This window comes from Dama dama, chromosome 33, assembly GCF_033118175.1.
Source record: "Dama dama isolate Ldn47 chromosome 33, ASM3311817v1, whole genome shotgun sequence".
Taxonomy (NCBI): Eukaryota; Metazoa; Chordata; class Mammalia; order Artiodactyla; family Cervidae; genus Dama; species Dama dama.
This window is the reverse complement of record NC_083713.1, coordinates 10384919-10412216: the sequence shown is the minus strand read 5'-3', so window position 1 is coordinate 10412216 and position 27298 is coordinate 10384919. Positions and strand designations below refer to the sequence as shown.

Genomic DNA, 27298 nt, shown 5'->3' with positions numbered 1-27298 from the left:
CCACTGGTCACCAATAGTGTACTTTCTGTCTCTATGAGTGACTATTTAGGTGAGTCTTATACTTGGAATCATCCAATATTTATCTTTTGTGTCTGGTTTATTTCACTTAGCATAATGTCTTTAGGGTTCATACATATTATAACATGTATTAGAATTTCATTCTTCTTAAGGGTGAATGATACTCCATTATATGTATAAACCATATTTTATTTATTCATTCATCTGTCAAGAGACATTTGGGTTGTTTCCACTGTTTGACTCTTGTGAAGACTGGTGTACAAATGTCTGAGTCCTTGCTTTCACTTTTTTGGGTATATACCCAGAAGTGGAATCGCTGGTTCAAATGGTTCAATAATCCCCCTTACCCATGGTTTTGCTTTCTGTGGTTTCAGTTACTGCAGTCAACCACTGTCAGAAAATATTAAGTGGAAAAATTCCAGAAATAATTCATAAGTTGTGTGCCATTCTGAGTAGCATGATGAAATATTGTGTAGTTCTGCTCTGTCATTCCTCGGATGTGAATTGTCTGTCTTACGTATCCACATTGCATACACTGCCAGCCTTTTAGTCACTTTCTAGCTGGGTGAGTTACCAGATCTGTCAAGGTATCATAGTGTTTGTTTTCAGAGGAGCCCTTATTTTACTTAATAATGGCCCCAAAGTACAAGAGTAGTGATGCCAGCAATTCAGATAGTCTCTTACTGTGCCTGATTTATAAATTAAACTTTATCTTCGATATGCGTATTTAGAAAAAAACATAGTGTATAGAGGGTTTGATACTATCTGCAGTTTCAGGCATCCCCTGGGGATTTTGAAACGTGTCTCCTGTGGATAAGGGGGACTACTGTAATTAATTTTTTGAGGGATGGCAAAGAGTGTTTTTCAGTGGTAATATAAGAGGGAAAAAATGGTTTAGTCATTAATGGCTTGGAAGAGTATTAAAATTAAACAGGTAACTATAAGCATTTCTCAGAGCCTTTACTGTACCAAAGTGCATTATGAATCTCTGAGGTTGGTGGTTTCCAATAGGGACATTTCCTGCTCACTTGGCTATGAAACCCTTTTACTGAGATACCTATCACTGATAATTCTGCTTTGCTGTGGAACACACTCTGAGAATACTACGGTGGTCAACACAGATAATTAGACTGTGCTCTAGAGATATGTAAAGAAGGAAATGGCACCCCACTCCAGTACTCTTGCCTGGAAATCCCATGGATGGAGGAGCCTGGTAGGCTGCAGTCCATGGGGTCATTAAGGGTTGGACATGACTGGAGCAACTTCACTTTCACTTCTCACTTTCATGCATTGGAGAAGGAAATGGCAACCCACTCCAGTGTTCTTGCCTGGAGAAGCCCAGGGACGGGGGAGCCTGGTGGGCTGCCATCTATGGGGTTGCACAGAGTCGGACATGACTGAAGTGACTTAGCAGCAGCAGCTAGATATGTAGGGAAGGAAATGGCAACTCACTCCAGTATTCTTGCCTGGAGGGTCCCATGGACAGAGGAGCCTGGTGGGCTACAGTCCATGGGGTCACAAGGAGTCACACACAACTGAGCAAACACTCAGTCACTCACTAGAGATATGCAATGACTTGGGCTAAACCCTAGTTAGGATTGTCCTCTCCTGACTGCTAGATGTTTTCAGTGTCTATAAACCCTTCATTCAGTTGATGTCTGACCCACTGCGTTGCCTAGTGTGAATTCTATGTCACTGCCTCTTCCCTAGATCACGCAACTGGTTTTTGGCAAAGCCCATCTAGAACCTTGATCTCTTCATTTCCATGTATATCAGTTATGTTTGATCACTAGTTCCTTTGTGCTGTACTGTTCTCTTCTGTGTTAGGGTCTGTTTTACAATTGATTGTGTGCCAGTAGAGTGACACGGTAATTGTGAGGGTCTCTTTAGCTACCTACGTTTGCCTGGTGGCTATGTATCCTTTCATTTGTGCTTACTGCTGTTTGGGTGAGAATGCTCAGGTGCAGTAAAATGATGGGACTTACTGTCTCAGAAAAGTGGCAAAGATATGAGATATTGTTGCTGTTTCATTATCTATTTAGTAATCTAGTCTCCGCAACAGTGATCCCTTCTCCAGGCTTCTCGGTCTTCCCTCAGCCCTTCCCTTAGAGTGTCTGCGTAAAGTACATTTTCTCCATTTTTGGAGGAAAGGTCCCATCTAGGTAATTATTTCCTCTTTGACTTCAGGGCTCTGTAAGCTGATGCCTAAGAAAGAAAGAAAAATTGTGGGTTGTGGAGGAGGGAAAGTTTAAAGGATGAAGTTATGCTATTCTAGCTCAGAGGACCTTGCTTGGTAGAATCCAGATGTTCAGACATCAGTAAAGGAGAAAAGACCTTGTCATTCCTTAAGTGTATAGTGTGTGAAAATCTCTATCCAAAATCTTGCACACCCTGTGCTTTCTCTATCTTTCTCAGCACTTGCTTTATTTAGGGTTCACTGAGTCTCCAAAATTTGCTGGCCATTGCCCAATTTTATCCCCGTAGACTGTATATTGGAACCTATAGTCCTGGAATCTTGTAGAAAGAGTCTGTTCTTTTTTTTTTTTTAAATTGGGATGTGATTTGTACCAGAGAGGCTTTGAAGCTCCCAGTACTAAATACTGTTGTTTGAGTTCTCAGGGCTGTTTTAAAAACTGTATTATTTGTTTGAGGGTAAAGTATTTGACTTTTTAACTGTTGTCCAAATTTGGCAAATAGTTGTTAAGCTTTATTTTGACAGGTATTGTTAAATAATATATTGTTCAGCTTTTCTGTATTCTCTATAAGATGTGTATATTAGCCTTTCAGAACTGAAGTTGGTCATTATCAACTTTGTCTGCTAGGTGGCAGTACTATACTTAGTCTTTTAAAATACATTGTACGTAAGTTATAATTTATCCAAATCTTCACTGTAATTATGATTTTAGATGGCAGTTTGGCAAGTCTTTATCCAGTGGTACTTTGCATTGTTTTTTCATTTGATTACTTAAGCCCACTTAATATCCAAATTTATTGTTTGATCTCGGTTCATTTTTGAGGTATTTGAATGTCTTGAGTATAAATACTTAAAATAATTTTGTTCATCAAAATTACAAAGGAGTAAAAGAGTTGTCATTATCACAATGATAGAAAACTGTAAGCTTTAAAAAGTTATGTTCGATTTACATATTTCAGAGTCCAAAGTTTATCTTAGAAAATATTCCAGTATTTTATGGAATATTGTAAGTCTTGTAAGTCTTTGGGAAAATCACACACAGATGTGTGTGTGTGTGTGTGTGTGTAAATTTTTATGTGTGTATACTTCAGGTCAAGATTAGACCACCATCAGCACCCCTGAAGGCCTCTCGCATTCCGGCTCCCAGCTAGTATGCCTCAGAAGGTAGTGGCTCTTCTGATCTGTGTCACAGAGATTAGTCACACCTGTGCTTGATCTAAATGGACTCTCACAGTATATACTCTTCTGTCACAGATGATCTGGACTGTTTCTGATACAAAGGATTCCGGTGTTAGTAGTGGACCCTTACCCACTTTACACAGGGCAACCTTGTAAAGGCCCTCTTCTGATCAAGAACCGGAAACAACTCTGCCATGCTGTTCCTGCTCCAGAGTGCCCCCCTGGGCCTGCCACGGCCTGCTGTGACTGTGGCACAGTCTTGCCCCCACAAATGATCGTCTCTGGAGCACTCCCCAGTGCTAGGCTCCATCTTAGTCCCTCATGGTTTAGTCTCCCCGTATTATTGATCAGAAAATAAGGTTTTCTGAAGCCAAATGCCAGGTTTTCTTTTCTTTTTTTAAAATTTATTTATTTATTTTAATTGGAAGCTAATTACTTCACAGTACTGTAGTGGTTTTTGCCATACATTGACATGAATCAGCCATGGATGTACATGTGTCCCCATCCTGAACCCCCCTCCCACCTCCTTCTCCATCCCATCCCTTTGGGTCATCCCAGTGCACCAGCCCTGAGCACCCTGTCTCATACATCGAACCTGGACCGGCGATCTGCTTCACCTATGATAATACACATGTTTCATGCTACCCTCTCAAATCATCCCACCCTCGCCCTCTCCCACAGAGTCCAAAAGACTGTTCTATATGTCTGTGTCTCTTCTGCTGTCTCGCATATAGGGTCATCATTACCATCTTTCTAAATTCCATATATATGTGTTAGTATACTGTATTGGTGTTTTTCTTTCTGACTGAACTTCACTCTGTATAATAGGCTCCAGTTTCATCCACCTCATTAGAACTGATTCAAATGCATTCTTTTTAATAATGCCAGGTTTTCTTAACCCAACTTCAAAACAGTCTAATAATAAGTCACCTAAAGTTTCTTTATCTACTGTATGTGAGTGGTTTATTTCAGAGGAATTGTGCACAGTGAAGTAAATGGAATATGAAAATTGTGATCTCTTTAGAGACACATAATGTATCCATGGCAAAACCAAAAATTCATTTATAATTTCACACCTCTCAGTACTGGGTTTTCCACAGTAGCTCATGCTGCTTTCTTACTAGCATGGTTAGGAAGGTATTAATAAGTTTAAAAATGCCTCATTAAAATAATGAATGTACTTGGGTCCATAGTGCTCAATAGAGATTTTATCAAGGAGTAGTCAAGTTGAAATGTATATCGGAGGCTTCTGATTCGATTTTAGAAACACAGAAAGAAATAGGTAGTTCTTAAGTTCAATTATATTTTAAGATTAAAACTTATTATTCAGGAAGACAAATTAATGAGTGCTTTTTTGGGGAAAAATATTACTTTTTAAACAATATTCTTCACCATTCAGAAAGAATTAAAGTTGCAAGTATAGAAGTTACATGTTTATTTTAAAGGCTCCAATTTATTTTGAAAATTTTTGGATAGAGATTGTGATTACATAATAAAAATTAGTGATTTGGTTATTTTATTGGCCAAACAAACTGATGTAGATAAATTTAAAGTCATACAGATATAAATCATCTCTGACTAGGTAAATTGATAATAAATAATTGAGATATAGTTTTGTCACACAGCCATCGCTCAAAACTCCAACTGTTGAAATCATCTTGTGTTAGATTATTTTAAAGTTAGTCACAATTTTAGTTATAAAAAGAAAAATTAAGTAGACTTTCAGTAAAATTGGCTATCGAAATTTAAAATACATCTAATTCTGGTTTTTTTAAATTTGTGCGTTTTAAAAGAATGAGCAGTTTTCCTAATTTATCAGTTATAAAATGACTTCCAGTCAGTCCAAAAGAGTAAAAAATAAATTTTTATAACAGAGTGATATTTAAAACTGGAATTACCTGTTTCCATAATCTGATGAATGTGTCAGTGACTGAAACAAAGTGATTCATATTTTTTTTTTTTTTAATTATATCATTAAGCATACCATCTCTTGAAATTTATTATTGTTGTGGAACAGTAATTTTGGGATATTGGTCAGTCTTCAGTGTTACATTCCTGGTACTTATTACTAAACATACTGACTAGAATGAGCTAGGATAGTGAAAATCCTATTTTGACATGTCCGTAAAAATTTTTAAGAAGACTCTTTGTATATATTCTTTCTACTACATAATAAAATACACAATAAAGTCCTTCTAGGCTGATATTTTATATATATATTATGTTAAAACTATTTTTTTCTCCAAAGAAACGTATAAGAAACTCTTAAGAGTTTTGAACTAGATTTTAAATGGAAGCTAAGTCACATCTCAGTTTTGGGGGCAATATAGGATATTTTTAATTTGTTTTGTTTTCTGCAAATTAGAACAGACTCTGGACAGGGACTCAGAAACCTAATTATCATTTCCAAGAGTGTGAATAAGAGTTGGCCAAAAGCATAAAACTTTTCTGAGTCTTTTTTTTTTTTTTAATCTGTAAAATGGAGATTATGATTTGAGGATCAACTGAAATCATATATATTAAAGTATCTTGAATATGGTCATGTGCCATACAGATGAAATTACTTTTACTCTGGACTTGAATGTGAAAAGTAGTATGCATCTGTATCACACAGGTGATAGAATCATCAGGCTTACTCATTCTCTTGTTTGTAATCAGTATTTCAACTTCACTTTCAAAGTTTATGCGAACCCCTCAACATTTTGGGAAGTCCTTTATAAAATTTAACAGCCATGCCTAGGTAAATTCCTTCTAATTCTCACCAGTGGTCTTTATTCTATAGCTTAAATTTACTTTTTTTCCTCTTGTTTTTCCCTCGGAAGAATTAGAAGAGTTGATGACCATCCTCTTGCATAACGCTCATGTTTATTGATTCATTCATCCAAAATTTTTAAAGTGGTTATAATGTGCTGAGTGTTAGGTTGATCTGTCAAGTTCATTATACATTTTGTGATGAGATGATAAGGGATATATAAGTTTGGTTTTGTTTTATGTACATTAAACCTCCATGGCTTAAATGGGGCAGAAGAAGCAGCTAAGTCATTCTGTTTTGACGACAGAAGTTGGGATGCCCTTATTTGTGGTCCAGCAGAGCTGTAGAAGAGTAGAGGGCAGTCTCTAGCTCCATTCTGATGCTTCCTGCTCCCTGTGACACAGTGCGGGATACTCCTGTGTCCCTGAGAGCCGTTGCGGTAAGGCTTTAACTAGAATAGGCACAGAATTTTTGAAGCAGTTGTTATATCATGTTTCCTAAATGCAACTTTCTCACTGATAATAAAACTGTTGAAAGGAGAAAAGCCAGGGCCAGGATCTCCCTGTTGCTGGTGTCGCACAGTGGAGTATCTGGGGGAAGGCTTTGAAGTCATAACGTACAGCTGTAGGCAGACAGGCAGGTGTACTCATGCTGAGGAAGAAAAAGACATGTCAGTGATCCGTGTGTAGTTCATATTTCAACTGAATCATGAGGACCATTTACCTTAGTTCTCAGATTTATGTTTTTGTGCCAAAGTGTTTGTCCAAAAGTCAGCAGAAACAAAACAAAATCAAAAAACCTCCACAGAACTTTAATTATCTTAAATGAAATTTTGTCAGGAGAGGATTTTTTTTTTCCATGAATTCAAAGATCTATCCTAAGCTTTTAATTTACTTACTTTCTGAAACATTGAGAAAAATAGTACTTATCTAAAGCTTAAATGCTTTTATGCAATTTTAACTTTGTAATAGTATTATAATTTCTTGAAACTCATTAACTAGACCAGAGAGTCAGTTTTTAACAGTTGATAATTAATATAACCTCTAAGGACTTCTAAAACTTCTTTTAAAATACACTTCTCATTTTAAAATTCTTTAAAATAAATTTATTTCTTCTCTTGAGAACACCACTGGAGTCATTCACTGCCACAGTTCCTCAGTGTCTCTAGGCAGAAGCACCAGTAATAATTTGTAATATTAGAGATGCTTCTGATGGTGGAGTTATTACCAATTCAGATGTGTTAGCTGCTGCACAGCTAACAGCAGCTAACACATTCTGAACCTGTGCCTGGTCCAAAAAAAGGTTTCCTGTCCAGGACACAGGGTCATATGATGAAATGAACTCTTGAAATACAATTCCTTCCTCTGAGGAACACACTGTGTTTTACGAATTTGTGAAACTTTGCTTGTGCATGTTATCCTTCACTGTCTTTTACAGTGAGTTACAAAGGATTTCCTCTCTAAATAAATTTTCATATAAACAATTTAGTTTTTAAAATTTTAACACTGGAAGATGATATGTTCTTTTTTTTTTTTTTAAACTTTAACATAAATGTTGCATTATGACCACTAAGGTTCTGTTTTGCTTTTTAGCACTTGAGTTTATTCATCTAGGCTCGAGTGTGTTTACTATTCCCTGTTGGTTTAAGGCTAAATCTGTAAAATGCTTTGAAGTAGTTAAAGCAAAAACCCATGTAACCTTATGAAGTATTAGCATCATCTTCATCTTATCACCACCCTTCTCTTAAGATGATAGTGTAATCATTTATTCAGGACCATCTAGCTAGCCACTGGCAGAGTTAGTACTAGAACTCAGAGTCCCAGAGCTGCCTCTGCTTAGTGACACCAGCTTACGTCAGGTGGCTAGCTCTTTCGAGAATAGAAATAGAATTCAATTGACCTTGGCATTTTGGAGCAGTGTTTGGTTAAATTTAGAATTATTTTTAGAGGGACAATCATAAAGTGATTAAATTGGAAATAGGAAGGAAAATCTCTAGCAATTTCTGTCCTCTTTGTTTTTAACAAACTTTACTAGAGGGAGTCACTATTGGACACAATAGAGTTGGGATGTATCTGGGAAGATTGAGATTGGTTACCAGGAAAACTTTTAAAATACAACTTTTGAACCAAGAAGTGTATTACTGGAAATAGAAGAATCACTTAAGAGTATACAGAGGCTCACAGCTTTGTTTCAGGTACAACTTTTATTTGGTAGCAAGATTATTGTCATTTATTTTATTTATCTATTTTTAACTGTTGACTGCACCGGGTCCTCCTGGCTGGGAGCGGGCTTTCTCTGGTTGTGACGAGTGGGTCTCCTCTCCGCTGCAGCGCTCAATCTTCTCTTCGTGGTGGCGTCCGTTGTTGCAGAGCACCAGCCCTGGGGTGCACGGGCCTCAGGAGTGCAGCTCACGGGCTTGAGAGCTCAGGCTCAGGGGTTGGGGTTCACGGTCTCAGTTGCCCCACAGCATGTGGGGTCTTCCTGGACCAGGGATCAATCCCCATATCCCCTGCATTGGCAGGTGAATTCCTAACCGCTCGACCCCCGGGGAAGTCCTCAGGTACAACTTTTGGGGAGGGAACATTTATGACAGAAATAGCAGACTGCAGCAATGAGCCTCTAACAATGATTTTATGGACATCACCCTTGGAGAAAATTTAACAGACTCTGCTAGTACTGTGAGCTAGAGAAGCCGTGTGTGTGTGTGTGTGTGTGTGTGTGTGTGTGTAACAGGCTCTGCTAGTACTGTGAGCTGGAGAAGCCATGTGTGTGTGTGTGTGTGTGTGTGTGTGTGTGTGTGTGTGTGTGTGTGTGCGCAAAATGAGCCTCTAATAATGATTTTATGGACATCACCCTTGGAGAAAATTTAACAGACTCTGCTAGTACTGTGAGCTAGAGAAGCCGTGTGTGTGTGTGTGTGTGTGTGTGTGTGGGTGTGTGTGGGTGTGTGTATGGTGACTTGGAGAAAATTTAACAGAGAAGCCGTGTGTGTGTGTGTGTGTGTGTGTGTGTGTGTGTGTGGTAACTTGGAGAAAATTTAACAGACTCTGCTAGTACTGTGAGCTCGAGAAGCTGTGTGTGTCTGTGTGTGTGTGTGTGGTGACTGGTATTGCCTTCATGGTACCCACATGTTCCACAGAGCCATCTGGCCTACCATAAATAAATCAGGGCATGGTTAGGACTTGGTGACAGAATCATCAAATGTAGACCCAACTGGACCTAGATGAATTCCAGTAGTGGTGCTGAATCTTTGTGGCTTCTTTCTAAATTATATAGATGTATTTAAGATAGTCAGCTCTGCTTAGTCCAAGGATGACAGAAAGATTGTGCCCAATTTTGGGTTGTCATTGTTCACTCGAAATGTGAGAAGGCTTTTTTGAATCCGCCCTGCTTTTTTGCCAGCATTCCCACTCACCAACTATGGTTATTTTCTCATAATGGAATGTTTTACCATTGGTATAGCATGTGCTCTTCTAGTAATCTCACAAAGTTGGTAAGTAGAAAGCTGAGGGTGAGGATGGCTCAAAAGAGTTCACACATTCTTAAATTATGTTTCTATGACTAACATTTTAGGAAATATTTTCATGCTGAATGGAATCCCTTTTTATATGTTTTAATTCTAGTTTTTTAAATAATAAAACATTTCCATTTAAACAGTGAGTTTAAAGCTTGGGTTTAAGACATATTGCTGATAAATCAACATATATGTTTGATTTATTGATTTTTCTTTTGCACCATTCACTTGAAATACAGAAGTGCAATTTTATACTCAATATAAAGGAAGGAGTGAATGATCACTTTACAAAAGAATTTTTCACTTTGCCAACAACTTTGTGGGAATTGTCTGTTGAAAAGCAAGCTTCCCTAATGCAATTGAAGCATCTGATTTTACAGATGTTAAGTCATTTAATACATAGAGTACAAATAGCCATTCAAGTATACTGATGTGTGTGTGTGTTTTAAGGTAATGTATTTGAAATAAAAATCAGTAATTTGCAACATGAAAAATGTAAGCTAGCGTATTGTTTATTAGTGTATCACTAAGGAATATTTCAAAGAAAAGTGGTTGTAAGAATTTATTAAGTCAAACTTCTTTCAGTCGAGAGGATATACATTTATTATTTTAAACCTCATTTTATAATGAGCCTGCTGCAGTATATAAAATCATAATTTTACTTGAGTTTTTCTTATTCTAGGTTTCAATTACAACAAAGACAGCTGCTGATAACTTCAGCACCCAGTATGTGTTAGATGGTGGTGGTCACATAGTTTCTCAGAAACCTTCACATCTTGGTCAAGGTAAGACAAGCTTTGTAGCATTCTTTGCCTTTTTCTTTTTCTTTTTTTTTTAAATTGTTTTCTCTTTAAATTCAAAGGTATTGCTTTGGGCTTGATTATGATAAAGTCTGGTTAACTTCCAGTTGAACATTTAGCCTTACTCTAGCTGCTGATTTTTTAAAATACATAGAGTTGTTCTCAAGAGGAACTGTGTGAAAGACTTTGAGCAACAACATGAATTAGTTATTCTATAAAAATTGTAAGAGCAGTTGTTTTACTTGGTCATTAGTGTCTTCTTTATATGAAAGATAATATTTTTTTTGAAATGACTAAAACATTATTGATTTAGTAATGCATGGCAGTAAACATTATTGATTTAGTAATGTATGGCAATTAACCATACTAATCAAGATATTATTAAATAAATAATTTAAAATATATTTATTTATGGAAAACTTCAAATATACGTACAAACAGAATAAATACCCATCTCTCAGTTTCAGTAATTATCAACTCATTGCTAATGTTTCACATATTATTTGAAGCAAATAAATACATTATACTTGCTATTTGTAATTTAGTTCATTAGTATTTTATACATTTACACAATGTTAGTACATTTTAATTGACATCTTTTTAACTTCCTCTCCTACTTATTTTGGGCTTCCCTGGTGGTTCACCAGTAAAGAATCCACCTGCCAATGTAGAAGACATGGTTTGATCCCTGGTTTGAGAAGTTCCCCTGGAGGAAATGGCAACCCACTCCAGTATTCTTGCCTGGGAAATCCCACGGACAGAGTAGCCTGGCAGGCTACAGTCCATGGGTTTGCAAAAGAGTAAGACATGACTTAGGGACTGAACAACTACCTATTTACTTCTAGAGAAAAACATCTCTTCAGGTGTGAGTTTCACATATCTACTTTAATCTTTTGCTATTAAGTTCTGGTAATGGGATGTATAAAGTTGAGAGAATATTAAAGATATGGCCTGTTTAGAGTCATGTGCAAAAGAATTATGAGATCTGAAAAAGGACTTGTGTTGTTGAGTATTTTGTTGTTAGTTGTCCTTGCGATTTGTGTTGTAAATTCATTTTTCATTTTTTGGTCCCTCATTGTAATTTATCAAAGCACTGTATTTTTTTCTGTGGTTTCTTCCCTCCAATTTTAATGTTAAATTATTGGATTTTTTTCAAATGATTTCTTTATTCATTGAATTTATTTTCTTATATCATAATACTGATGCCAAATTTTCTCATTCTCTTATTTTATAAATCTTCATTTATACTTTTGCTCATTATAAATTAATATTTTTTCATCTACATAAAGGAAAGAGTTAATAGGAGCCCTTAAGAAAACACGCTTTTCCCCCTCATTTATTTGGTAAATAAAAATGAGCTCAAGTCTAATAGCAATTTAATTTGAGGTATTATATTGTGCATGCTTTAATTAGAAGTAATAGATTGTGATTCTTTTCTTTTTTATGTACTGAAAATAAAGACAAAGAGAAGGCATTTTTTAATATGGTCCCTATCCAGAAATGCTCTTACCCCAGTTCTTAGGAGTTCAAATGGTTTCCTAAGAAACCATTAGGAGATATTTGAGTGGCTCTCCTGTGGAGTACTTTGAAGTAATCTAGTCACCTTATAAAACTTAAATGTATTTATTTTTATCTTAGTAGTAGCCAGTCTAATTTGGATGACCAGTGCCTCTGCATCACTCATACTTCTCATGCTTTTCTATATTCATTTCCATGGGAACTGTGAAATAACAGTACTTAAATATGGGATCCTTCTGATCTTTGCCCATTTGCTGATTCATTTTTTTTCTTGCTGACCTAAGCCTTCTCTACTTTTAGTGAGACCATGTAGGCATATTAAGAAATTTCTACGATCAGTAAATGAACCTTATTTTCTTAGCATATTCCTGTTATAAGAAACTACTTACTTAGAAGGTCAGTAATTGTGAAAGTAGTTACTGTCTTTCATAACTCACGTCCCCCCACCAATTGCCTAGATAAACAACAAAACATCACACCCATAGTTTCTTATTGCTCCAGGTAGGCGTCTTACAGAGATCCGCAAGCGCTTTCAAAAGCCTCTTACACTTATATTGCCTTAGTGCTGATGGTTTCTGAGCGATTAAATCACAGACTCACATTTCACCACCAGCTGTCATTCAGCTTCCATTTAAATATTTTCTGTGTAAGATAAAACTACAGTACAACCATCCTAATTAATACCTGTGCATTTAGGGTTCTTGCAGATTAATATTTGCTGTGGTGTGAATGTCCTTGCTTAGCAGTTACTCCTCATATCATCTGATAGGATGGTGATACCTGTAGATAACCTAACTGTAGACGGAGGGACAGCTAACAGCAGCATCTTTCTTAGGCATTTTAAAATGCATTACCCCTTTAAAACATATTTTAAAATGTTTAAGTATTATTTACTAGAGGTCCCAGTTCTGATTTTTCCAGATATAGGTATTTAATTTATGGATTAATTTAATCATTTAATTTGTTTGTTTAATGGAATATCATTTTAAATTACCTTTACCTTCCGTTCACTTCTAAGACATTTTACAAATTAACAAGAAATGTAAAAATAAGTTTCTAGCTTTTAAATTATTTTACGAAGAACTGTGACTAAATGACTTGTTTTGATATCTTCTTTTTTCTGTCATCGATTCTATTTCCTTTACCCTAGATAATCAGCATTAAGCTTTCTAAATTGATTTACCCTCCTAGACAAATTGTTTTAACACCTCTTAGTAATTCTGCTTTAGGAATTTCTCAGATATCAGAAGTAATATATTTAAAGTACTCTGATCAGGGTGTATCTTTTCCCTACCCTGTTATGAGAGTAGAGCATCATGTTCTTTGTAAAAACTTGGTATGTGTGATTGTGTATGTATTGAAAAGTTTTTTTTTCTTCTTGAGAATAGAACTTTATTCATTGAATAATTTAAGAAAATGTTGATTTATTCAGGCAACCATACCTCTTTACATTAGGAATATAAATAGCTGCCTTATGGCATAACATAGGGTCATGTAAAAATATAACAGGGAGCATATTACAGGACTGTGGTTTAATTCTGGTGTTTATAGAATGTGCTAAAGTTAGAGAGCTGAGCAGTTCTCTTGTAAAATATGATAGTATACTAGGGCCTCCTCCCTATTGGCCAATATTGCTTGGTATTTTTTTAAGGATATACATTTCATTTGGAATCAGCAAAGTATTCCATCATTAAGTTTTATTCAAACATATGTATATAATTCTTGGGTTATTGGTTCAATTTGTTCAGAGAAAATGTTTTTAGCTGGTGAAGCAATAAATTATCAGTTAATGTACGGATTAGGTACAGTGTGGTCTTCAATGCGTAACATATATTTAAAAGCCAACATATATCTTGTTCCTTTCATAAACACATATTTGCTGTACTGATTTCTGCCTACCTTCTTACCACTATCTGTCCACAGCTACAGTATATGTCATTATATTTGTCCAGGCTAGTGGAGAACACAGGTGAGTGAAAGGAATTCACAGACTAGTGGAGAACACAGATGAGTGAAGAGGTAATGACAGCTATCTAGAGGACGGTAAGCAAATTTTTCAGAAAACATAATATTTCAGTTTGAAGATGGTCAGTAAGAAGAGGAAGGGAGTATAACCTTTCAATAAGAGAAGAATGGTTGTAGAAGATTTCAGGAGACGACTGCTCTCTGTGTAATGACAGGGGAAAACACATGATTTTAAAAGTTGTATTTTTTAAAATTCATTGGAAAACTGTGTCACAAAGAAGTTAAATGAACCAAGTTCAAGACGCACCTTTGTGCCTTCCTAGACGCACCTAGGCACAAAGAGGTTGGTGGCTGCTGGTGTCCCTGAGAGCGTTAGCTGAGCCTGGAGGCACAGGCAGGTGGTGGAGAACCTGCTAGATGGGATAGTTTATGGCCCTCAGAGAAACCAGCTGAACTTTATTAGTTACACACGAGCTGACATGACAGGTTGGAGGATAGGATTGATCCTCAGATACTAGTTCACCTGAGAAGTCAAATCTTATCAGGACTCTTGCTGAGTAAGCAGTGATGAAGAAAGTTAGGACTGAGCTAGAGAGAGAAGGATATTAAAATTGATTACAGTGCTTAAATCCCAAGGCCCTGCCATAGGAAGAGACCTGATTCCATCTTCAAGACATTTGAAACCAGAAGTGAAATGGAACTAAAGTGAAGTCACTCAGTCGTGTCCGACTCTTTGTGACTCCATGGACTGTAGCCCACCAGGCTTCTCCGTCCATGGGGTTTTCCAGGCAAGAATATTGGAGTGGGTTGCCATTTCCTTCTCCAGGGGATCTTCCCCATCCAGGGATCGAACCCAGGTCTCCTGTATTGAAGGCAGATGCTTTACCCTCTGAGCCACCAGGGAACTTGAACTATAGGGCTACTCAACTCCAACCCAGATGAACTCCTTTTGAAGAGATCTACTCTTCACTCTATCTGTTAGAGAAAATGAATTACCTTCACTGGGGGAAGTATCTATTTCAGTATCTATTGTTCCTTTATACATCATGTCTCACAAAAATAAAAATATTGAGAGACATGAAAAAGAAAATGGGATTCATAGTCAAGAGAAAAAGTAGTTGATATAAACAAACTTGTATATGTTTGAATTAGGAAACAAGAACTTTCAAGTTAAAGGATTTAGAGAAAAAGATAGTCAAAATTGATAAGAAGGTGGAAAATTTCAGCAGAGAAATGGAATTCTAAGGAAGAACCTAATGAAAATTCTAGAACTAAAAGTATCATTAAAAATAATACAAGAAGTAAAGCTGAAAAGCCAATAAGGTAGATTAAACTGGTATACAAAAATGACATATCAGAGTTCTGTGAGAATGTTTGGAAATGATGGATGCAGGAGATGAAGTTAGAAAATGGTAGCTTGGATATTAGGTTATGAAGGGCCTGTTACGTTATGGTGAGGAGTTTGTACCCCTTCTTGCAACCAGTGATGGGCCACTGAAACTTTTTAGGTAGAGGATGGATATCATGCTTTTTACAAAATAAACCAGCAAGACATTATAACTCCTACCATAATTTATGTCTTACTGTAAGAGATGCTATCTTGAACTAAGGTTTGAGGAGAAGGAAAGGACGTGACATAAATTTGAGAGGTCTTTTGGGCATAGAATGGCTGGGCCTAGGTGACTTAGATCATATTGGTAGTAAGAGATAGAGGAAAGAGTCAGTTCAGTATAGAATACCTGCTTTTGGAAACTGAAGTCAATGTTATATGGGAAAGGGAGGATAGATGTAGTATCAGACTCCAGGAGAAAGATCTGGGTGTGGTGATTTGAAGTATCTTTGTAGTAAGTTTGTATCAAGGTAATAATTTTGAATAAGGACCTATATATAAGTTGAGTATTGTAGGTCTCAGATATGTATATCTTAATTATAAGATGCACATTTTGACATCTCAGAAAACAGGTTGTGGCTTATTATTAATGGCCTCCCCAATTACTTTGTCAACAAAGGTCCGTCTAGTCAAGGCTATGGTTTTTCCAGTGGTCATGTATGGATGTGAGAGTTGGACTATGAAGAAAGCTGAGCACTGAAGTTGATGCTTTTGAACTGTGGTGTTGGAGAAGACTCTTGAGAGTCCCTTGGACTGCAAGGAGATCCAACCAGTCCATCCTAAAGGAGAACAGTCCTGGGTGTTCATCGGAAGGACTGATGTTGAGTCTAAAACTCCAATACTTTGGCCACCTGATGCGAAGAGCTGACTCATTGGAAAAGACCCTGATGCTGGGAAAGATTAGGGGCAAGAGGAGAAGGGGACGACAGAGGATAAGATGGTTGGATGGCATCACTGACTCTATGGACATGTGTTTGGGTGGACTCTGGGAGTTGGTGATGGCCAGGGAGGCCTGGCGTGCTGCGGTTCATGCGGTCGCAAAGAGTCAGAGACGACTGAGTGACTGAACTGAACTGAAATCCCTTTTGGATAAGCAGTTGTGTATATTGATTGCAGGGATAAGCAACAATTTTGCATTTTCCTCCCAAACAAGTGTTTTATGAGACCAAAAAAGGGAAAATAGCCACAAGTGAAAAAAGCTATGTTAAATAGAAAGGGATTGCCATCATAGGCCAAGCATTGAAATTCAAGACACCCAAGGAAATTGCCTTATCCATGAGGCTCTTTAAAAGAAATTTCAGAGCAATGAAAGGCTGGTGTGACTAGTTCTGTGTTGCCTGGGATGGTTATTTGGGCATTGTAGCATAGTTTAATTTGCATATTGTTTTTTACATTTTAGAGGTTCATAGAAGTGTATTTCTTACAGCTTTGCTGAAAAGAATTATCAGCATATGAGTGGCATTTAAAGCTGTGGGAGTGGAGGAAATATCTAGGGAGAACACAGTGAGATGAGAAGGCATAAGAGGTCTTGGAATATGGTGTGAGGTGAATTTTGGTGTGGTTGTGACCTTTCTTTAGCAATGGAGACAGTACATACCTGTTCTAATTGCTGGGTGCGTGCACTCCTTGATCTCTGTCAACTTTACCTCAGAATTTAGCAGTGGTATTTTTACTTCCCTCAGGCAGAGAATAGCAGCACCACAGTGTTACTAGTGAGGAGTACTCTGGTGTTCCTGGGCTTCTGTTCTGTGTGTGAAAGTGACTTGCATTTAGGCCAAGAAAATACCCTGGAGGGAGGCCAAAAAAGAAAACCCCACTTTAAATTGTTTGTACAGTCATCCCTCAGTACTCACAGAGGATTGTTACAGGGCACCCTACAGATACCGGAATTTTCAGGTGCTCAAGGCCCTTATATAAAATGGTGTGGTAGTTGGCATATAACCTACACGCATCCTCCCATACATTTTAAATCATTTCTAAATTATTTATAATACCTAGTACAATGTAAAAGCTATATAAATAGTTGCCATTGGTTGCAGCAAATTCAAGTTTCGCTTTTCGGAACTTTATGGAATTTTTTTTTTCCAACTATTTTGGCTCAGTAGTTGCTTGAATCTACAGATGTGGAACCCACTGATAAGGGAGACTAACTGCGATATGCTAATGATGCACCTGATCAAGAGAAAAGAAGCAGAAAAACATCAAGTGTGAGCCAAGTAGAAATATGGCTTTTCTTCTGGTCCTATTCCACAAAGATCTTTTTCCCAACCTTGTTTTATTTGTGTGTTTTTTTTCTTTTAGTAAATTCCCTTTCAAAAACTATAAAAATACCATGTGTAATTCTTTAACTGCAGAAACAATTTAAACAAATACAAAGTTTATTCATATTACCTTGTTTATTTTCTTTCTTCAGTGCATTCATTCATTCATGCATTCTTTTGTTGTTCATTCAAAAATTTTAAATAAAATGCCTACAGGTTATTAGTCAGTGTTTGAATTGCTAGAGAAATAATGACAAATGTGGCAGACCCTAACCCTAACTTGTTCTCATGCTACTTGTATTCTAAAAGAAGAGGCAGACACATGTTTTTTCAAATATTGATAATCTCTAGGAAGAGATAAAACATGATTTAACTTTGGGAGCAGCAACATTTGATAGGGCATTTAGGAATGGATTCTCTAAGGGGTGTTACTTAGAATGAGATCTGAAGCTTGATAAAGGAGTTAGCAGTGCGAAGGGTAGGGGAGAGAACACATGTCCAGAAGCCGGGAGGTGGAAAGAAGTCTGATGTGCTGGAGTGCTGGAAGGAAGGGCATTTGGAGGAAAGGAGGTAGCCATAGTGAAAGTTAAATAGGATCATGTAAGCTTTTATCTTTTTTATTCCTAACCCTTTTCTCCAGCTTTTACCCAGTATCACTAAGAATTTTTTCTTTTTTTTTTCTTTTTTTCTTTTTCCCACTTATTTTTATTAGTTGGAGGCTAATTACTTTACAATATTGTAGTGGTTTCTGTCGTACATTGACATGAATCAGCCATGGATTTACATGTATTCCCCCTCCCGATCCCCCCTCCCACCTCCCTCTCCACCCAATTCCTCTGGGTCTTCCCAGTGCACCAGGCCCGAGCACTTGTCTCATGCATCCAGCCTGGGCTGGTGATCTGTTTCACCCTAGATAATACACATGTTTTGATGCTGTTCTCTCAAAACATCCCACCCTCGCCTTCTCCCACAGAGTCCAAAAGTCTGTTCTGTAGGTGTGTGTCTCTTTTTCTGTTTTGTATATAGGGTTATCGTTACCATCTTTCTAAATTCCATATATATGCGTTAGTATACTGTATTGGTCTTTATCTTTCTGGCTTACTTCACTCTGTATAATGGGCTCCAGTTTCATCCATCTCATTAGAACTGATTCAAATGAATTATTTTTAACAGCTGAGTAATATTCCATGGTGTATATGTACCACAGCTTCCTTATCCATTCGTCTGCTTATGGGCATCTAGGTTGCTTCCGTGTCCTGGCTATTATAAACAGTGCTGTGATGAACATTGGGATGCACGTGTCTCTTTCAGATCTGGTTTCCTCACTGTGTATGCCCAGAAGTGGGATTGCTGGGTCATATGGCAGTTCTAGTTCCAGTTTTTTAAGAAATCTCCACACTGTTCTCCATAGTGGCTGTACTAGTTTGCATTCCCACCAACAGTGTAAGAGGGTTCCCTTTTCTCCACACCCTCTCCAGCATTTATTGCTTGTAGACTTTGGGTAGCAGCCATCCTGACTGGCGTGTAATGGTACCTCATTGTGGTTTTGATTTGCATTTCTCTGATAATGAGTGATGTTGAGCACCTTTTCATGTGTTTGTTAGCCATCTGTATGTCTTCTTTGGAGAAATGTCTGTTTAGTTCTTTGGCCCATTTTTTGATTGGGTCATTTATTTTTCTGGAATTGAGCTGCAGGAGTTGCTTGTATATTTTTGAGATTAATCCTTTGTCTGTTACTTCGTTTGCTATTATTGAATTTTTTCTTTTAAAACATTGAGTTCCAGGCTATGTTAGGATTTCCCCTACGTTGTATCACTTACATTTTAAGAATGTTTATTAGTGTTTATTTAACAGTTATATTTCAAATGCCAGCCACATTGTCATCTTCTGTTTATATTTAGGTCTGAAGATTTTTTGCTCGTTGTTTATTTTCTTCTCTTATCATGAATTCTTTGGTTTTGATGTAGTTGTCATTTGGTTAGTGTTCCTCCTCCACTGTTTTCATCAAATATACTTGGGTAATATACTTTCAAATCTCTGTAGGTGTAGAACAGTCTATGTTTTGCCCGTATGCATATCATATTTATCTTGCCTGGGTATAAGTTTCTTAATTACCCCTCAGTAGTTTGAGATTGTCTTTAGTATTATAGATAGCAAATTTAATGTTAGTCTTTCCGAATAAAGAACTTGTTCTTTCTGAAGTTTTTGTGAAGTTTTTCATTCTCCTTAAAATTTAGGACCTCCAGTGGAATGTGGTGTCTTTTAGTTTTTTTTAATTCCTATTTGTAATGGCTATAAGCTCTTGAAATCTGTACTCAAACCTTTAACTCAAGAAAAATTTTCTTCTATTATTTATTTAAATATATTTGCATTTGTTTCTTTTTCTTTTCCTGGAATTCCTGATTTTAAGCTAGGCTTTCTAAGTCTTATATTTCCTTCATGATTGCCATTTGTGTTTCTGCCGTTTGTGATGAATGCACATCAGAGTAGGTCACAGTAGGTCAGTTGCTACACCTTTGCAGCAACTTTCAGGTGTTTTGATTCTGATTCACAGTAAGAAATAACATTTTACATAGCAACCTAGGTTATACAAATCCAATCAAAACAAAAAATATACTTATTATGTGTGATGTACTTTGTTATCATTTAGTCTGTTTGTATTTTATTATTTTTTTTTCTAATACTAGTTGCAGTATACTGAATCACTGATTATCAACCAACGATGGCCCACCCCTTGCCACACAGGAACATATGACAGTGTCTGGAGGCATTTTTGATCGTCACAACTGGGTTGGCTGCTGGCTGCATCTAGTAGGGAGAGCCAGGGATCCAGGTGCACATCTTGAAATGCACTGGCAGCCCCCACGATAAACGTCAGTCATGCCACGTTTGAGAAGCCGTATCTAAATTGATTCTTTGACTTTTCAGTGCTTTTTGTCTCAGCCCTGCTGTACATTCATTAGAATGACATGAGATTGATTTATTAAGTCTGAATTAGCTGGTAACTGGCCATTGTAGAAGTTGCTTAGTGTTTGAAAAATACTGACTTAAGGTATATGGCCTTGAAAAAGCATCCAGTACTAATTTCATGGGTTTTTTCCAGACAAAAGCTAATTATTAACCTGATATTTAAGCGGTATAATTTTTATACCTTTATTTGAGTTTTTCCTTCTTTTATTGAAATATTGTTGATTTATAATATTAGTTTCAGATGTACAGTGTAGTGATTAAATAATTTTATAGATTATACTTCATTATTATAAAAAATACTGGTTACATTCCCTGTGCTGTACAATATATTCTTGTAGTTTATTTCTTTTATACAAAGCAGCTTGTAGCTCATTCCTCTACTCCTATCTTGCTCCTAGCCCAGTTAGTAATCAGTATTTTGTTCTCTACATCTGTGAATCTTTTTTTATCATATTCATTCATTTGTTGTGTTTTAGATTCAACATATAAGTTAAATCATACAATATTTGTCTTTCTCTGATTTATTTCACTAAACATAGTACCCTCTAGGTCCATACATGTTGTTGCAAATGGCAGAATTTCATTCTATTTTGTGGCTGAGTAGTATTCTGTTGTATATATACATTGCATCTTTTTTATGGGCTTCCCTTATCACTCAGCTGGTAAAGAATCTGCCTGCAATGTGGGAGACCTGGGTTCAATCCCTGGGTTGTGAAGATCCCCTGGAGAAGGGAAATGGCTACCCACTCCAGTATTCTGGCCTAGAGAATTCCATGGACTTCGTAGTCCATGGTGTCTCAAAGAGTTGGACATGATTAAGCGACTTTCACTTCACTTCACATCTTTTCCATATATATGTGGTTGGATGCTTAGGTTGCTTCCATATTTTGGCAGTTGTAAATAACGCTGCTGTGATTATTGGGGTGCATGTATCTTTTAGACTTAGTGTTATTTTTTTCCTTCAGGTATATACTCAGGAGTGAAATTGCAGGATCATAATGTACTTTTAGTTTTTTGAGGAATGTCTATACTATTTTCCATAGTATATTTCCATAGTCAATTGGCTGCACCAATTGACATTTCTGCCAACAGTGTATTAGGTTTCACGTCTCTTTACATCCTTGCCAGTTTGTTATTTGCACTCATATGATAGCCATTCTTAAGTTGATAACTTGTGTTTTGATTTACATTGCTCTTAATGATTAAGCACAGTTGAGCATCTTTTCACGTGCCTCATAGCCATCTGTATATTTTCTTTGGAAAAATGTCTGTTCGGTCTTTGGCTCACTTTTTAACCAGGTGAGTTGTTTTTGATATTCAGTTGTATGAGCTGTTTCTGTGTTTTTGATGTTAACCCCTTATTGGTCTTATTATTTCAAATATTTTCTCCTATTTTTCTACCATTTTGTTCTATTAATGATTTCCTTTGCCATGCAAAATATTTTAAGTTTATTTAGGTCTCGTTTATTTTTGCTTTTATTACCTTTGCCTTAGGAGATACTCCAAAAAAAATATTGCTATGATTTATCTTACAGTGTTATGCCCATAATTTCTAGATGTTTTATGGTTTCTAGTCTTATATTTAGATCTTTAATCCATTTCGAGGTTATTTTTGTAAATGGTGTGAGAAAATACTCTAATTTCATTCTTTTACATGTAGCTGTTCGTTTTCAAAGTACCACTTACTGAAGAGACTGTCGTTTCTCCATTGTATATTCTGGCCTTCTTTGTCATTAATTGGCCATAACTATCTGAATTTATTTCTAGGCTCTATTCTGTTTAACTGATCTATGTGCCTGTTTTTTGTGCCAGTACTGTACGTACTTCCCTGTATGTGCTTCCCTTATGTCTCAGAGGTAAAGAATCCGCCTGCCAATGCAGGAGATGTGGGTTCAGTCCCTGGGTCAGGAAGATCCCCTGGAGAAGGAAATGGCAACCCACTCCAGTGTTATGCCTGGGATATCCCATGGACTGAGGAGCCTGGTGGACTAGTCTTAGGGGATTGCAAAGACTCAGACATGACTGAGCGACTAAACAGCAACAATTACACATACTGTTTTGTGTCAGTACCGTACGTACTATTACTGAAGATTTGTAGTATAGTCTGAAGTCAGAGAGTATGATACCTCCAGCTTTGTTCTTTTTTCTCAAGATTGCTTTGATCCTTTAGGTGCTTTCATGGTTTCATATAAATTCTAGGATTATTTGTAGTAGTTCTTTGAAAAATGTCATGGGGTATTTTGACAGAAATGGCAGTAAGTGTGTAGATTGCTTTGGGTAGGATGTACATTTTAACAATACTATTTTTTCAACCCATGGATACAATATATCTTTCCATTTCTTTGTACCTTTAATTTCTTTCACTGTTTTATATTAATAGTTTTCAGAATATAGATCTTTCACCTCCTTGGCTAAGTTTATTCCTAGGTATTTTTTAAAATTTATTCATTTTTTATTGGAGGATAGTTGCTTTACAGTGTCATGTTGGTTTCTGTCATGCACCAATGTGAGTCAGCCATGGGTATACATATGCCCCTTCCCTCCTGAACTTCCCTCCTACTGCTGCCCTGTCTTATCTGTCTAGGTTGTCACAGAGCCCCAGGCTGAGCTCCCTGTGTTAGATAGCAACTTCCCGTTAGCTATCTGTTTTACATATGGTAGTGTGTATGTTTCAAGGCTAGTCTCTCAATTTACCCGAGATTTTCCTTCCTCCATTGTGTCCAGAAGTCTGTTTCTATGTCTGAGTCTCTATTCCTGCCCTGCACATAGGCTCATCAGTACCATTTTTATAGTTTCCATATACGTGTGTTAATATACAGTATTTGTTTTTCTCTTTCTGACTTGCTTCACTCTGTATAACCTGCTGTAGGTTCATCTGCCTCATTAGAACTGACTCAAATTCGTTCCTTTTTAAGGCTGAATAACATATTCCAGTGTGTATATGCACCACAGCTTATTTATCCATTCATCAGCAGATTTATAGGTTGCTTCCATGTCCTGGCTATTGTAAATAGTGCTGCAGTATACACTGGGGTACATGTATCTTTTTCAGTTATGGTTTTCTAAGGGTATATGCCCAGTAGTGGGATTGCTGGTCATATGTAGTTCTATTCCTTATTCCTAGGTATTTTTTTTTAACCTTTAAATATATATGTTTTATTGAAGTAGAGTTGACTTACAATGTTTCAGGTGCCCAGCAAGGTGATTTGATTATACAAAAAAGCAACATTATTTTTTGAAATTATTTTCTATCATAGGTTATTATAAGATATTGACTATAGTTCCTATGGTATACAGTAAACCTTTGTTACTTGTTGCATATCTACCTATTAATTAGAAATCTAGCATTCTATTCATACTAAGTCAAACAAGTGGAATCAAATGTCATTTTTTTTTAGTAAGGCAAAAATTTGTTATGTTTTCTAAAATATATATTATGCATATTTGTATTTATACAAAAGCTTTCCTACTACACTTGATAAATGCTTGAGAAAGAATAAAAAAAGAGAAATTGGAGAAATTTTTCCAATTGGAGAAACTGGAGAACATAAACTAAGTGAAATGGGAGCACTGAATATGAAATAGAAAAAGTGAAAAAACTAGATAAAAGACTATTAGAGAATCCAGTTGTTTTTAAGCATGACTGCTCTTAGAAACGTATCTGGAACTCTGGAGAAAATAGCAATACCTGAGCATTTGTATTTTTCAAAAACTTTCAAGATAATTCTGATATGCATCTCGATTTTAAAAAGTGATTGCAGGTTTTTTCTGTTAGATTCTAGTTTTGGTGATATAGAGCTCTATTATTTTTCTGTTGACCAGTCATGATACAATGGTATTAAGTGAATAACAGTTACATAATCACAGTAGTAAAAGATGTTTATCAGCTTTCACAATCAATATCCAGAGAAAAAATAAAAGATAATTGCAATTGCATGCCTTAATGGGAACATGATAAACTTAACAATATAAAATAATTACATACAATTTGGAGGAGTTAAGTAAAGTGATGTGAAAAGTGGAAATCCATACGTGCACATGTTTTCATCTACCCAGCCGGTCTCTGTCTTTTGGTTGCTATATATAGTCTATTTCCATTTAAGGTAATGATTGATATGTATGGTCCTGTTACCATTTTCTTAATTGTTTTAGGTTTATTTTCTGTAGGGTCTTTCCTTCTCTTGTGTTTCCTGCCTAGAGAAGTTCCTTTAGCGTTTGTTGTAAAGCTTGTTTGGTGGTGCTGAATTCTCTTAACTTTTGCTTGTCTGGAAAGCTTTTGATTTTTCCATCAAATCTGAAGGAGAGTCTTGCTGGTAGAGTATTCTTGGTTATAGGTTCTTCCCTTTCATCACTTTAAATTTATCATGCCATTCCCTTCTGGCTTGTAGTTTCTGTTGAGAAATCAACTGATAGCCTGATGGGAGTTCCCTTGTATGTTATTTGTCATTTTTCCCTTGTCACTTTTAATGTTTTATATCTGTCTTTAATTTCTGTCAGTTTGATTACTATGTATCTTGGTGTGTTCGTCCTTGGGTTTATCCTTCCTGGGACTCTCTGTGTTTCCTGGACTTGGTTGACTAAATTTTCAGCTATTGTCTCTTCAGAATTTTTCTCAGGTCCTTTGTCTCTCTTCTCCTTCTGAGACCCATATAATGTGAATGTTGGTTGGACAGCATTTTATGTTGTCCCAGAGGTCTCTTAGGCTGTCTTCATTTATTTTCATTCTTTTTTATATATTCTGTTCTGTGGCAGTGATTTCCACCATTCTGTCCCCCAGGTCTTTTATGCACTCTTCTGCCTCCATTATTCTGCTATTGATTCCTTTTAGTGTATTATTCATCTCTGTTCTTTAGTTCTTCTAGGTGTTGGGTAACATTTATTGCAACTTCTCAATCTTTGCCTCCATTTTTTTCTTGAGATCTTGAGTCATCTTCACTGTCATTATTCTGAGTTCTTTTTCTGGAAGATTGCCTATCTCCACTTCATCTAGTTGTTTTTCTGGGGTTTTATCTTGTCCCTTATCTGGTACATAACTTCCTGCTTTTTCATCGTGATTAACTTTCTGTAATAATGGTTTTTGTGTTAGCCTCTGTGACACTGTGCTTCTTCTTGCTGCTTCTGTCTGCCCTCTGATAGCTAAGGCTAAGAGGCTTGTGTAAGCTTCTTGATGGGAAGCTGGTGATGGGAAAAATTGGGTCTTGCTCTGGTGGGCAGGGCCTTGATCAGTAGAGCTTTAATCCAATTATCTGCAGATGGGTGGAGTTGCACTCCCTCCCTGGCACTTGTTTGGCGTAGTCAACCTAGCCCTGGGGTCTGCAGGCTCTGTGGTAGGGATAATGGCAAACTCCAAAAGGGTTTATACCAAGGGGGACTTTCTCGTACCCCTGTGCCTGTGGTAAGCCCCTGCCGACCCATGCCTCCATAGGAGGCCTCCAACGCCATCAGGTTGTTTTGGTTCAGTTTCCTGTGGGATTGGTACTCCTGTCCTCTGGGTATTGGTGCATGCAGAATTTTGTTTGTGCCCTCCAAGACTGGAGTCTGTTTCCCCCAGTCCTCTGGAAGTCCTATAATCAAATCCCTTGGCTCTTAAGGTCAGATTCCCTGGGAATTCCCAGTCCCTTTGTCAGATCCCCAGGCTGGGAAATCTGACGTGGGGTCCAGAACGTTCACAGCAGGGTGAGCATTTCTTCACTATTATTGTTTTCCAGTCTGTGAGTCACCCACCTGGCCGGTATGGGATTTGACTTTATTGTGATTGCACCCCTCCTACCATCTAGCTGCAGCTTCTTCTTTGTCTTTGGACTTAGGCTGTCTTTTTTTGGTGGGTTCCAGCATCCTCCTGTTGATGGTTGTTCAATAGCTAGTTGCAATTTTGGTGCTCTCACAGGAGGAGATGAGTGCATGTTCTACTCTGCCATCTTGAACCAGAAGCCACTCCTTGGTGTTTCTGATGCAATTTTAAATAGGACTGTTTTCTTATTTTCTTTTTCTGATAGTTAATTATTAGTTATTATTATTAGTTGTTTCATTATTACCAACAGATTTCTGTGTATTAATCTTGTATCCTTCAAGTTTAATGTATTCATCTATTACTCCTGCTAGTTTCTTGGTGGAGACGTTAGGGTTTTCTGTCTACAATATCAGGTCATCTTATTGTAGTTTGATTGCTGTGGTTAGCACTTCCAATACTATGTTAAATAGAAATGGCAAGATTTGGAATCCTTGTGTAATTTCTTTGAGCATGATATTAGCTGTGGATTTGTCATCAGTGGTCTTTATTATCTTAATATAAATCCCCTCTATACCAGCTTTGATGAGAGTTTTTATCATGAATGGTCATTCAGTTTTGTCAAAATGCTTTTTCTGTGTCTGTTGTCACGTGATTTTTATCCTTTTGTTAATGTGGTATATCACATAGATTGATTTACAGGTGTCGAACCATCCTTGCATCCCTGGAGTAAATCCCACTTCATCACAGTGTATTATCCTTTTTCATATACTGTTGAATTTGGTTTGCTAGTGTTTTGTTGAGGATTTTTATACCTGTATTCATCAGAGATATTAGCTTATAATTTTATTTTTATAGTATCTGGCTAACAGAGGCCTTGTAAAATGAATTTGGGAGTGTTCCCTCCTCTTCAGTATTTTGGAATAGTTTGAGAGGATAGGTATTATTTCTTCTTTATATGTTTGGTAGAATTCACCTGTGAGGTTCTTTGGCCCTGGACGTTTTTGGG

The 27298-nt window shown here is 36.8% G+C and overlaps 1 protein-coding gene across 5 annotated transcripts in view; it reads left to right on the top strand.

Annotated features, from left to right (window-relative positions):
• Positions 1 to 27298, top strand: part of PMS1 (PMS1 homolog 1, mismatch repair system component) — a 115587-nt gene that overhangs the window by 12873 nt on the left and 75416 nt on the right. For all 5 annotated transcript variants that reach the window (XR_009691771.1, XM_061135445.1, XM_061135443.1 and 2 more), the window contains exon 4: positions 10340 to 10442. Coding sequence is in view for 4 of the 5 variants with exons in the window: in XM_061135445.1 (XP_060991428.1) it covers positions 10340 to 10442 (103 nt within the window). In the remaining variant the exon portion in view is untranslated. The remainder of the gene's footprint in view (positions 1 to 10339; positions 10443 to 27298) is intronic.